The following is a 13,332-nucleotide window of genomic DNA, read 5'->3' on the forward strand; positions in this document are numbered from 1 at the left end:
AAATGTATTTGAACTGTCAGTAACAGATTGCTATTCCTACGTGTCATCATAGGCAACAACATCTCTTATCTTATCAGTTCACAAGAAATGCTGTTAATTGAGTATAATTGATTCATTTTACTCTTGAAGAGCTGTAAGCTGCTCCAATGTTATTTTCTTTGGAACTGAGAATGTTATCTTCTGGGAGGATCTGGTCGTGATGAGGGCATGTTCAAGGTGTTCAAGTCACTGTTTGCTGTTTCATTGACTAGAAAACCAGTGCTTCCCCTGCCTTGCATTGTATTACCTACATCTTTCAGGGCAGAGAACATGCTACATTGACTCAGTGCACCATTTTAGTGTTATTACATGACAATAAAGCCATATTACATCAGATATTTTGGAAATAAAATTATAGCAGTTGTGTATTTTGGTGTGACCAGATATCTTCCAATTTACTGCAGCTGCTTCACAGCCACCATCCTGTGGCCTAAAAAAGAAACCTTTTCCTAAACCTTTTCCTAATCTTTTTTCAAATCCAGATTTGTGGCCATTACACTGCAGTAGATGCTACAGTATTTATGGAGCTGATGCTGGGGAAGTTCAGAGAAGATGGGAAAAAATGATTGGGATAATATAATTCCTAAACTGTTTATAAATAAGAAGAAACATAGATAATAGAAGTCATTCAAATGTATATGCTTGTGTAAACCTCTTTCAGGACATGGAGGGCAGTTTGTGTTTTGTTATGTGATTAATATTAATGTGGTTTCTATATGTAAATATGATCCACACCTATATATAAGTTGATGGTAGTGTATTTGCGTGTTTTTTTTTTTAAACATAAAACAATGTCCAATCAGCATTTGGTTTTTAACCCTGGAGAACCCATGGGGTCAAATTTGACCCCATGGTTTCCCTAGAAAACCAATGGGGTCAGATCTGACCCCATGGATTCTCCAGGGTTAATGTCAGATCAACTTCAGGTACACTTCTGCAAATTGGTGCATCAGTTAAAGTAGTTAGTGGTGATACATAAAGGAGAAGATGATGGGAAATTCAACATATATGGAAGAAAGTTTCACGTAGGTAACAAATACTTTCCCCAGCCCAACACTCACAGCACTGCTTCTGTCCAGTCTGTTATTCAGCTTTCCTTTTTGTCTTTCCTTTCCTGACACAACACCTGTGCAAACAGAAACTGCAGGTCTTGATGAAGATGAATATGAGGAGTAGAACTATAGTGAGGAAGAAGCCCAGCACATCCAGGCTGTGATACTGGTACCAGGTGAGCTCATGGGCCTGGACCCTCAAGTGCTTGGCCCCTTTGTTTCTCAGTGTGAACTCGATCCAGAATACTGCCTCTTCCAGAGCACTCATGGGTCTGTCGTGGTGGATGCTGGACAGCCGCATAGCATTTTCTTTGTACCTGTGAATGTGCATATAGGTTTTTTTAAAAAAAGAAAAAAAATCAGCTTCAATCATTTACTGTACATAAAAAAATTAAATGGCCCATGCGACAAATAACAGATTAGTAAAATCCTATTTTGAAGCCTTGACTTGAGCATGACTAACTGAGAATCTGAGGTTACTGCACATTCCTAGGGTAATGACGCAAAGTAGCCATGCCCTAAAGTGTTGACATCTGTTTTATTATAAATGTGTGTTGAAAGAGCTATAGGGTTGTATATCCTCTTGTATGGATTTCTGCAGAGGCAGACTTAATTTTCAGACTCTGAGCCTACATCCATCCTTTCTTTGAATGTTTTTTTTTTGTTTTACAGTCTATGCTTTCAGTACCTAATCCAAAGTGCAGACAGTTCAAAGAACTCACGATTTGTCATTGATGACTGTGCTGATTGCGTCTCTAAGAGCTTCCATTGTTATGAAGTTCAAATTGAGAATAACTGCAGCTCCTTTAGCCTTCATATGGACCATGTTGTCTGGCTGGTCACCGAACATTGGGATGCCCACCATGGGAACTCCGTGGTAGATGGCTTCGTAAATCCCATTTGTGCCTCCATGAGTGATGAAAGCTCTAGTTTTAGGGTGACCTAAGAGATGTCAAATAACGGTGTGACATTGAAAGTTAATTTTTTACATTTGGGCAACAGGAGAATTTTAATAACCCAGAACAGGGGATTTTAGCTGAAACTGATTTGCACGTTCAAACAGCTAACTCTATAGTGCAACAGAAGAAGAGAGAGAGAAAAAAAAATCTCAACCTAATCAACACAGCAGGTTTGCACAAGAAGTAGTAAGTTATCAGGATAGTATGTCATAAAATTCTCAGTCTTTAAATTGTTTCCTTGTGTTATAAAAAGTGCTCACAGCTTCCAAAAACACATTTAACGTTGACTGTGGTGAAATAAGCCTCAATTGGCATTAAGAATTAAAATTAAGCAAAGGTTTTGAGAAAAAATTAATTATTAATTTGGTTGGCAGTGGTACTGTTAAATTTGCAATCTCTCCAGCATCTCATTTCACTAGTATAATTTCTGCCCACCCAAGCCCATATCCATGAGTACCAACATTACTTACCCAGGAGGTCATTCTGAGGGATCCAGTCATATATTTGAGTGTTGGCACCCAAAGTTGCTGGTTTTTCTCCCCTGTATCTCCACAGCACCTATAAATGGTAAAACATTTCAAAGTTTACACTGTGTTGTCGGTGTATTGTGGTATTTTTGTTGGACACAGTGTATCAAGTTGGTGACAAAGAATTTACACACTCTGAATTTAAAAAAACAAACATTTAAGTTGGCATGTTCCCACAAGGGAGTGGAACTTGAAACATCCAATCGGTAATGTCATTAATAAATGCAGTTATCTGAAACATGAAAAACTACTCTATACTTTACACAATTGATTACAGCTGGCACAAAGATTATCCTCTGACCTTTTGTGGGATCTGAGCGAGGCCTGAGGCTATCATGTTTGCCTTCTCCTTGGTGATGTTGTTGATCATGGATCCTAAAGTGAAGATCACAATGCCATCATCTCCAGAACTCTGCACAAATTCCTCCAGATCCTGCAACAAGTCGAATATTATCCCACTGCCAACAACCAGCTGTTTTCTCACTTTTGTTCAACATTTTGATGGCTTCACTGCTCCTGGCAGGAATATTCTGTGATGTAATGATTAATCAGATGGTAATAGTTGAGTGTCCTTACCTCTGGTAAAGGTTTAGCAGGTCTGCAGTGGATCCCACCAACATATTTGAAGTTGGGGAGGAAAGGACGAGGGAATTCAAAATCCCAGTAGGTTCGGATTAACCAGATGTCTGCTTTGCTCATCAACTCACAGGCACTGGTGGGAGTTCCTGTTGCAATGCATAAGTAAAGGACATTAATGTATCACCAATAGTTCATACAGGACATATTTTTAAATCAGATCTGATAAGATATAAAACACTTCATTTACAGTATTAGCAGATTTCAAATATTTTTTTTTAATCAGTGCTCACCTTTGACATCAGAGTAATATCTGTCTACTTTTCCAAAAATGTGACTCATCGCAATGTCTTGAAGAGCATAGAAGAGAAAGTTCCACACTCTCTCTGAGAAGTCCATCTTATCTGTGAGTTTGCTCATGGCACCGGGCACAAAGGATGGTGGAGCAGGTATCTGACCACAATGCCTCTCCCAGTTATAAGCTATAGAGAAGCGAAAGGAGAAGACGAGCGGGATCCCCAAAATATCTGCTAACAAGTCACTGCCACGATAGATGGGGTCAGCGAAGAGAAGGTCATAATTTCCCTCTTTCAACTTCTTCACGACGACTTCTGATTTCACCACACCGTCCAAATACTGGATAGAAAACTGCATTTGAGTCCTGATTATTTCACTGAATCTGATGTAGATCTCCCAGTAGCTCATATAATCAATTTCATACATGGAGAATCGAAGGAATTCTTCTAAAAAATCCTGCAGGGCGTCTTTTGAGAAAGAGACGTTGAAGGGCTCATAGTGAAAGTGGGTGGGCTCATTGGTGTTCATGTATAATGACGAGCTCGGGACCAGTACAGTCACCTGGTGTCCCCTGTCAACCAGCTTCTCCAGAACAGGCTTCATGTTTATCCAGTGGCTGCCATCGGTGTACCACACCAGAATATTCCCTCCATTTGCACTCCATGTCGCACAAAGTACCAGCAGGATGCAGGCAGAGAGAGGCAGATCCATGGTGTCTGAATGTCAGCAGGAAAACCAGCTGTGGTCTGATCCTTTTTTAAAAGTATATAAGAAAAGATGATTATTAAATAAATAAATCTGAACTCTGACTCACTTCTTTGTTATGAATCATTTCTTTTTTCACCGTGCCTTAAAATGTAATAACCGTAAATTTGACAGTGCTGGAAAAAATAAAACAAATAAATAGGAGAAATACACTAGGAAATGAAAAAAGTTTTCAGAGCACCAGTTTGTGGTTGTTAGTATAGTAGAGGTAGAGTGAATTGGAAATTTCAGTGGAAATTTCATTTATATAGGCTTATACATCACTCCCACAACTTATGTGTAACTTGAGTTAGTAATATGATGTCTCATACTTCTGATTGCTGCCCTTTAAAATAGAAAAAAGCCTCCTGCGTCACATAAAGTCTCTGCATGCCCTTCTTCACTACTTACTGCTACATCTACGATGTAAATCTGGATTATGGAAGCTAGAGTTTTATATCTGACCTAGGAAAATGTTGCATCGATGCATCCCTAGCTTAAAACTAGTGGTTAGTTCCAGCATCTCTGCAAGTTTGTGTGTTCTTTGTCTTTGTTACTTTTGCCTGGCATGTTAGGTGGTTTAGTGACTCCAAATTAACCCCATCATTGCCTGTGACCTGTCCAGGTTACATCCTGCCTCTCTCCAAACGTCAGTTGGAGGATGGTCCAGGCTACCAACCCAACAAGTAGTTAAGAAAATAGATAGGTAAAGTTTTAGCTCTCCAAGAACTAACTCAGATCCTTATATTAGTATGTTTGAGTTTCAACTTTGGTTTTTGACCAAATACTTTCTGATCTGACAATATTCACTTGTGCCTCCAGTCCATATTTGGATAAGAGGCACGTGTGCATGTCAACATGATACACTACGATGATGAATTTTATACCATTAGCACTTAGCTGAAAGTACTACAGTGTATAACTACACGTCTCCCAACATTTTAAAGACTCGTAGTAGAAAGATATCCAGGAGCAGAAAGAGGCAGCTGATTTCAGAAACCTGCTGAGGCCAGAAGGGTCGCAAGAGTTGTCAGCCACGCCTTCAGGAATCGTTGTTGTTCTTGGGAAACGTCACCGCTGACTGTTTGGGCGTGTAAATCTTAACTCTGGGTACTTTGTCCCCCTCATTAACATTGTAGATTCCTTTTGACGCTGGATTCAGGAGCGTCTGGAAAAACAATAAGCATTTGAATATTGGATTCAATGCCCTGCTGAGGCAGTCACTGGCCATTCAGTGTGCGAGTGTGTACTGTTTTCAACCTTAGACCTCCCCTGGTGGTGCGGTGGATGTGTGAGAGTGAGTGATCAATGAGTGATTAACCAGCAGAATCACTGAGCCCCTAACTGTGCTTTTGCCCTCATATTTAATTTTCTCTGGAACTCAACAATCTACCATTTCCTGTTTGCATTCCTACTGCTTCCACTTCTTCCTTCCTTGCTCTGTCTTCCCACCACAGGGTAAGGGGTTACAGCGCAATGCTTTTTGAAGTAGACATTTGCATAATCAGATTAGGATGTGTGATTGTCAGTGGGCTCCCCCATCAGAGGGTGCTCCAGAGGAGAGAGGGTGCTGTCCAGCCCAACAATGGAAGACTCCCCTCCTCTCACTATCCAACCAGCCCTGCACCTGCATCCCACCCAGCCACCCACCCGTGCTGCAGGTCGGCAGCTTCGCAAGTCTATGCTTGGACTCGGAAGGGTAAGAGAGAGAGCGAGAGGAAGGTGCAGGGGGAGGAGGAGGGGTTCGAGTGCGTGATGGGAGTGGGAGGGCAGGGGTTGAGCTGAGATATTTAAACATGCAGAGTGTGAATTGGCTTTAAGGGGATAAAGAGCTCAGGGCCTATCGGTTGGCACCCAACTCCAGAAATTCTTTTTCATGGGCGCCTCAGCCGAGAGAGCGAGGGGCTGCCTGCACTGATCTGGCCCATTGTGATAACGGATTCAGACAGTGTGCTAGACGCTGATAAGGAAATGTGCTCTCAATAGACGATTGCCCACATACTTGGGAGAGAATAGTCAATCAGGCAAATATACTTGGTGGAGGGAATGAGAAGCGTACAGATTTGTTATTATTTCTCAGTGCATGGTTTCATAATCCTTGTGGAAAGTTGAGGTCAGAGTTATGCTCATACTGCTTAGGCGTTTTCTGTAAATAAGGTGGTTCAACAAAATGCTTTTTCACAGCCTTACAGCCTGTACGGAAAAGGCTTCACACGCCTTCCTCCAGTGTCAGATGACTGAATTATGAAACATCATGATGGCTTTCACCAAAACGTTCAGCTCACAAAGCAGTCCCCTGTTATTTTAATCTTTTTGCATTTTACCAGAAAGTTGCTCAATTTCCTGTTAAATTGCTCAAGCAATAAACACTTCCTAAATTCATGTTATAGATGAGCCATACTGCTTGGTTGAAATATTTGTCATTCTGCCTCTACCATAGAATTCATTTAGTATTACTGCAGCATCACAAAGAGTCACCTGTCACTTCCCACAGGCCTGCAGTCACTGTGTCCAGCTGCCCTCTGCTCCGTTTACACACCATTAGCTGGAGTTTAACAGCCGGGGTGAAAGCGCCTAAAACCGACTCAGTGTTTACTCTGCAGCTCAGTTAGTTGCTGCCTCTTGCCTGAAAACGGGGCCCATTTTCTGTAGTCACAATAGGCGATTAGACATGTAAATGTCTGACCTCAGTTTAACCGGCTGCCAAACAAGAAGACTGTTGATATTGTAGCTAGAGGTGAAAGAAATAATCCATTAATAGGTTTGCTGACTGAAAATTGATCAGCAGCTATTCTGATAATTTAAAAAAGGCCTAATTATTTATTGGCAGCAGTAAAAATAAGCAAGGCAATGTAAAATTTACATACATATTTAATGTATATGTATATGTATATATATATATATATATATTTGTATTATGTATATATATTTACTTTAGGGCTGCTAAATACCTTATGAAGCAACAGAGTGATGCTATCCTTTAAAAAATAAGAGACAGAGAGCAAGAACGGCATTTGCACTCTGGTCATCTCGACAGTGTTTGACTCTAGAGCGACCTCTGACCTCAGAGGTTGCAAGTTAAGCGGTCACATTGAGCACTCATCCCTCAGGCCTCTGGTCAGTAGACAGAGAGCAGAGGTCAGTTTTGTGTCCACATGGTCATCACAGGCGCTGCTAAAAGCAAATGTCTCTGGGCTTACTGAGCAAGAACAAAGAGCAGCAGATTTTCTCTTAATTTCACATCAGCTGTGTTTCTGACATACTGTGAAACAACTAAACTATTCCACTCCACATGTCAATATATACTGTGCATTGTATGAGTCTGTTCCATTCACAGCAACTCTAAAAAGGCGACTTATATTGTAAAAACCTATCTATCTAGCTATATGAAATTATATATAGTATATTTATTGGTTATTGTTAATTATAGGTTATTTTTGTTTTGTTTTTTTTGAGTGTTTGGGTGTTTATTTTTTGTGTATTTTTTTTTACCTCAACCCACAAATTGACCTTTTTGTAGGAGTGTCCACTTTCCTGCTTCCTCTAACAGTTTAGAATAGTGATTACCAACCAGGGGTACAAATATCCCCGAGGGTACTTAATATTAGCATGACTTAAACAAAAAAAGGAAACAAAATGTAAAAACAAAAATTACTGATAGCTAAAAGAAGTGCATAAATCATTTAAACACAGAGGGTGGATGGGTGAAACAACTAGTTTTGAAAATGAAACTGTTAGATAAAAAAAAACAATAAAAGTTTGAAATTAGTAAGTAAGTAAATTAGTTAAAAGATGGAGTTTATTATCTAAAAGTATGCAATTAAATTTTTGGTTAGCTGCATTGATACACACCTGGGGAAAGATGGGGAGAAGTGTGGATAATCTTTGTAACTCCTCTGAGCAGTTCATTTGTTGCATTATCTGAATAAACTTTAATTTCAGTGGTCACACAGACAATGCTACAATTTAAAAACTACTTTTCAACCAGGATTGTTGCTTTTACTGAACTATCCTGAATGATTAGATTTTATATCAGCACCTGGAGTAAATGTCAGACTGAAACTATAGTCCAGATCCCCTTTTCTATAATAGGTTAAAATGATAAAATGTATCTATGTCTATGTGATTCAATATTTGCTTACTGGGGGCTTTCACTTTAGTGAAACAATTACTCATACTTAACAATTCAGAAGGTAACAAATCATTTATTAAATAAATAGTTCAAATAAATAACATACCTTATATTCACAAACAAACCAAAATAACTTACAAAAGAGGTATCAGAAGATCATCGGCACACTCTTAACAGGAGACAATCAACTTATTATTATTATTATTATTATTATTATTATTATCATCTTTGGCTATATGACATGCGTATTGTACAAAAAATGACCAAGTGAAAACACAGCGAAGAGATTTGTGTACAATTACTGAAAGAAGATTGTCAGTTTTGCCAAAATCCAACCTGACTAGTAACAAATACTGACGCTGTTGTGTGAAAGGGATGAGAAAAGGGGGGAAAGGCTTTCTTAGGATTGATTTTTGTGAAGTGGTATAACCTTGATAATTGAAAAGAAAGGTCACATGTAGTCTTCTCTCGGAGGACGGGGGTAGCATGTCGACTAGTGGGGAAAAAGTGCCCTTGGTTATTTTGAGATTATTTGCAGTCTTGGCTGAACCATTATCTATTCAAATTCCTTATTCAATCTTTTGCTTGGAATGAGAAATTCCTTAATCCCTTCCATTTCTCCTCATTGGCAAAACACCCCGATACTGCAAAACTAAATTAGTTCCAGGCGGGCCGGCAACAAGGAATATTAACATAAAGACACGAGAGGAATAGTACATCCAGGTTTTTACACACCCATGCAGAACACAAATCAATTTCACCTGCAAATTATATTTCATAACTTCAACACAGAGACGGTGCTCACTTTTCAGCCACGTTTGACTATCACACACTCTGCCCTGAAGGCAGACACAACAGTCTTTACAGAGGACCAGATCAGAGCAGAAACCCCGGGAAGAAAGAAAGGGTCCAAAAGTTCACTCCAGAGTTGCTTCTGTTAGATGAGCTGCGGCTCTACCAGGCCTCAGAGCTGTCACAGCTGGATCCGGGCGACGGAGCCTCCGTGTCACTGGTCAGGGCCCAGGGGTGAGGAGGGGAGTGCAGCTGCTCCATGTTGCCTCTGAGAAAGGTGAGCAGGGCGGCGGGGGAGTGGCCGGCCGGCTGGCCGCTCTGGCTCTCCAGCAGCTGGACTAGGAAGTTGATGTAGCGCATGGCCAGGCGCAGGATCTCGTTCTTGCTCAGCTTCTTCTCCGGAGGATGGGTGGGGATGAGCTTGCGGAGCTCGGCAAAGGCAGTGTTGACGTTGTGCTGGCGCCAGCGCTCCCTCGTGTTGGTGAACACCTTTCTGGTCATGATGCTGAGCTCAGCTGCAACAAGTGACACAACGTTAGGCCACTTAATTCAAGACATGAGAGTAATTTGTGTTTATTTTGAGTTTTTGATTCCAAACTCAATGCAAAACAGAAAAAATGGATATAAAAGCTTTAAAATAAATAAAGAAATCATCACCGCTGGGGAGTAATAGGAGGAAGGTGGAGGCACCAGGAGCATGGTGAAATTTGCAAACTGTTTTAAACCCCACAAAAGCATTTATCATAATTGATTCATTTGCTACCTATTTCTGCAATACACAGCCTTTGTGTTTTTCTTCATATTTAAAGGCATATTCAAGAGTTTTTTTGGCTGGCACAAGTGACACATCAAGTTCTTCTGCAGTGTTTACCATTTGCAAGCAATGAAGCCTTTAAATCATTAACAGATGGTATTTTAAACTACATTAGAATCTATTTATTAAACTTCTTTTGCACTTAATATTTTGATAACAAATATCTGCAGCTATCAACTATATATTACAGCACATTAAATATCTACTATGCTACTATAAATGGAAACATTGCCTCGGAGGAGGGAAAATCCTGGAGAATGAAGTAAATGTCTCACCTGTACCTGTGTGTGGGAAATGTGCAGAAATCTCAGAGGCAGAGGTTCCTTTGTCATCGATGTGTCCTGGAGACCAGTGTGAAGGTCCACTTAGACGCGTCTCCTCATGCTCACTGAGCTCCTAGTGAGTTAGAGGAGAGGGGAGAGACAGAGAGAGGGAGGGAGGGATGAGAGTGCCGAGTGCTCGCATCCCACATTTTTATAGCAGTGCGAGCTCCATTGTCTGACGTGTGCTGTCGTGGAGCCGCTGCGTGCATTGTGTGAGGTTGGTGTGATTGTTAAAACACATAACTCCTCCTTTTTCTGTCACTTGGAACAAGTGTGTGTGTGTATATGATGCTGCTGTGTTTAAATGATTTGTCTTTTTTTGTGGGGGCCTTTCTGCAGCTTTTATGATTTAACAGCTCTTTAAATGACTATTTGTGCTGCTTTTATGATTCATTGCTCATTTAATCCTTGAAGGTTAGCGCTAAAGGTGACAAATAAATTCCTATTGAAGTGAAACTGAGACGTTCATCTCTCTGATCCTTCTCTTACTGCTGTGGACACTTATTCCTTTCTGCTTCTCTGACATTAGGCATGGACAACCCACCGTCCCCTCCACCGAGGAAAAGACCTTGATATCAGTGGCTGCTCTGCTTTGAATCCGGTCTGATTGGGCCACAAAAGGTAAAAATACCATATCCAGATTGACAGTCGGACAATATGGGTTTTGTTATGACTACGGTAATCTTGTTGAGCCATTCCAAGGGGCCACACATAAATTAGAGAGGAAACACGGAGAGCACAGCGTCTAACTCACCTCTCTGCAGCCACTCCTCACTCCCCCATCTCACCCCCTTCCTCTGCCTCCCACTTTCAACCTCCGTTCAGACAGAAAAACACATCTAGTTTAACCAATTGTCACTGTTCTTTTTACACCCTTCAAGTGTTGTTTCAAAGACGCAGCCTTCCATAAAAGTCTCTGTGTGGAGTAGGAATTTACATAATCCGATTAGGGGCCGGGATTAGCCCCGGGCCTGGAGAACAGGCCCGATGGGGGCCGTTTTCTGAATCGGGCATTCATGAGACCCCGCTGCACGTCCAAGAGGCTGCACCTGCAGGCCAGGCGCCGCTGCTCGCTGCCTCCATCCAGCCTCCACTCCAGGTCTGCAGACTCACTTCTCTGTGTGGTGGTTTGATGGCAGAGTACCTGCTTTAAGTCATCATCATCATCTGGGAGCAGAATGAGGGCAAACTCGTAAAATAAATTCAACTGAATGAAGTATAGCATCTTGTGTTTTTTCAGGGGGTTCTGCAGAGAAAATCTAAGCCAGAAGTCACTGCAGAATTCATAAATAAACAAGTGTTGTGCTACATTACAAACACTGGATCTTTTTTTAGGAGTAGACCAAATCGCATTACTTCATCCTACACTGTTACAACACAGCCAAAGTTTGGAGAAATTACAGTAAAATGAGTCTGAGCTGTTTGGATATTTCCCATTTTTAACTTTGTAAAAATGGGAAGTATTACGTATATATAACGTAATACGTCCTGCTGATGCAGTCGTTCAAACAGCTGACAAAAACCACATAATCAGGCGTTTTATTTTTGGAGTTTGCCCCTTGCAAGTTGATGCACTGGACCAAAAATGTTCTTTTTAATTTTACCCCAGCACCATCTCATTTCAACAGTTGGTATCATGTGAGGGGTTTTCATCAGAAATGTAAAACAAAGCAAACTTTAAGCAGCCTTGTTGATTGGGGCTTAGTTTTGCTTAGCCTTAAAGACATTTTTGTTAATCATCAGGAGGCATATAGTGGTAAACTTTATCATTTTTTATCAACTAAGGCAACACAGAAGTTACACATTCAATCGGGCTCAGTCTACCTGTAAAGGTCCATTTTTTGTGGGACAACACCCTGAAAACTGAAGACTGGAACCACATTTTGTACAGATGGACATTCATGTAGCATTTTGGTTATCCTCTACAGCACCATCACTAGTTTAAACAATTTAAATCGTTCAGTATAAGCTAACATTCATACAATGTTAACTTATACAATTATAATTTTAGCACAACTGTGACACCATGTGTGCAATGGATTGCTAAGTTAATGATTCAAGGTTCGTCAAAGTGTGACTTGAGTTGAACTGACACATGACTAAATTGTTATCTTGATGATCACTGACTAACCAGTTATTATTACATGAACTGTTTCCCGGAGGCACTTTTTTTTTTTTTAATAAAAAAAGAAAAATCCTAATCTTAAATTCACTTTATTTTCAAATGTTATAAGAACCCTGTGCAAAAATCAGCACCAGCTTTTTAGATAGTTTTTTTTTTAAAATCCTGGTAAGAACACGAATTCCAGAATAAAATTAAAATGGTAATAAACCTTATATATTAAAACTAGAACCAGGCGAAAAACTACAAGATAAATCTACATTTGGATTATCAAATACCAACACATTACTTATACTTCAGAAAATTTTATTCTTACCATGCGAATCATTATTTGTTTCATGGCGCTTGTGTCATTTTCCTTTTACTCAGCATTTTGAGGTGCTGCTTTTTGTGCCCAAAAGCCCCCCCCCATCTGTAATCACTATCCAACTATAAAGGTGCTTCTGCTAGGGCTCCATCTCTTCTTTAAAAGAGAAAACTCACAGGTGACTCTTAATTGCAGGCTGTGATTAAAGATAACAGTGTGACCTTTACAGCTGAAGCCAAAATAGGAGCCAGACTAAAGGATGCTTTGGTTTAAACAGCCTGCTCCTTCCCACAATATCTCTCCTGTCCCATTCAGTGCAGGGCTCCAGTGTAGTCAGGGACCATTACTGCACCATTAGGCTACTGTTTGCCTCGCCTTCATAGGGGGACTCCTTTGACCACCCTGCTGACTGCTTTTGTTCCTGTGCCATTAAAAAAACAAACCATTTCTCTCTTTGTTTGTCCACTGCTTCTAAGCAGGCAGCAGCCAGGGAGACGGACACGTAGAGAGAGGGACACATAAAAAAAAAAAAAAAAAGAAAGTGGTGGGTTATTGATGGTGGTAGTCAGTGCTTGATATGGCTGTCCAGAGGCAGGGAGGCTTGGAGTCGATGTCCCTGGGGTCGTCTTTGTCTGGGGATCATTCCTG

The 13,332-nt window shown here is 40.6% G+C and overlaps 2 protein-coding genes across 4 annotated transcripts; both read right to left on the reverse strand.

Moving 5' to 3' along the window:
* Positions 1 to 1,122: 1,122 nt before the first annotated feature.
* LOC134638451 (UDP-glucuronosyltransferase 2A2-like) lies at positions 1,123 to 6,604 on the reverse strand. 2 transcript variants are annotated; one of them, XM_065471824.1, is made up of 7 exons: positions 6,594 to 6,604; positions 3,447 to 4,075; positions 3,154 to 3,302; positions 2,879 to 3,010; positions 2,521 to 2,608; positions 1,814 to 2,033; positions 1,123 to 1,408 (listed from the first exon to the last, which is right to left on the reverse strand). In XM_065471824.1, exons 2-7 carry the CDS (start codon positions 4,051 to 4,053, stop codon positions 1,123 to 1,125), a joined length of 1,482 nt encoding a protein of 493 aa, XP_065327896.1. In that variant the 5' UTR covers positions 4,054 to 4,075; positions 6,594 to 6,604. The 2 variants fall into 2 exon arrangements, with proteins under 2 accessions (XP_065327896.1, XP_063345151.1); XM_063489081.1 differs by lacking the exon at positions 6,594 to 6,604 and having other exon boundaries at positions 3,447 to 4,167.
* A 1,885-nt stretch (positions 6,605 to 8,489) lies between these two features.
* tal2 (T-cell acute lymphocytic leukemia 2) lies at positions 8,490 to 11,053 on the reverse strand. 2 transcript variants are annotated; one of them, XM_063490141.1, is made up of 3 exons: positions 11,010 to 11,053; positions 10,208 to 10,328; positions 8,490 to 9,633 (listed from the first exon to the last, which is right to left on the reverse strand). In XM_063490141.1, the coding sequence occupies exon 3, from the start codon at positions 9,617 to 9,619 to the stop codon at positions 9,281 to 9,283; it is 339 nt and encodes a 112-aa protein (XP_063346211.1). In that variant the 5' UTR covers positions 9,620 to 9,633; positions 10,208 to 10,328; positions 11,010 to 11,053; the 3' UTR covers positions 8,490 to 9,280. The 2 variants fall into 2 exon arrangements, with proteins under 2 accessions (XP_063346211.1, XP_063346210.1); XM_063490140.1 differs by lacking the exon at positions 11,010 to 11,053 and having other exon boundaries at positions 10,214 to 10,437.
* Positions 11,054 to 13,332: the final 2,279 nt, after the last annotated feature.

Source organism: Pelmatolapia mariae, linkage group LG12 (genome assembly GCF_036321145.2).
Source record: "Pelmatolapia mariae isolate MD_Pm_ZW linkage group LG12, Pm_UMD_F_2, whole genome shotgun sequence".
Taxonomy (NCBI): domain Eukaryota; kingdom Metazoa; phylum Chordata; class Actinopteri; order Cichliformes; family Cichlidae; genus Pelmatolapia; species Pelmatolapia mariae.

Coding starts and splice junctions, on each gene's coding strand:
- LOC134638451 (XM_063489081.1), bottom strand. CDS start 4,161: ATGGATCTGCCTCTCTCTGCCTGCATCCTGCTGGTACTTTGTGCGACA. Junction 3,303..3,446: donor ATATTACTCTGATGTCAAAG/GTGAGCACTGAT, acceptor GCATTGCAACAG/GAACTCCCACCAGTGCCTGT. Junction 2,034..2,520: donor CCCTCAGAATGACCTCCTGG/GTAAGTAATGTT, acceptor GACATCTCTTAG/GTCACCCTAAAACTAGAGCT.
- tal2 (XM_063490141.1), bottom strand. CDS start 9,619: ATGACCAGAAAGGTGTTCACCAACACGAGGGAGCGCTGGCGCCAGCAC.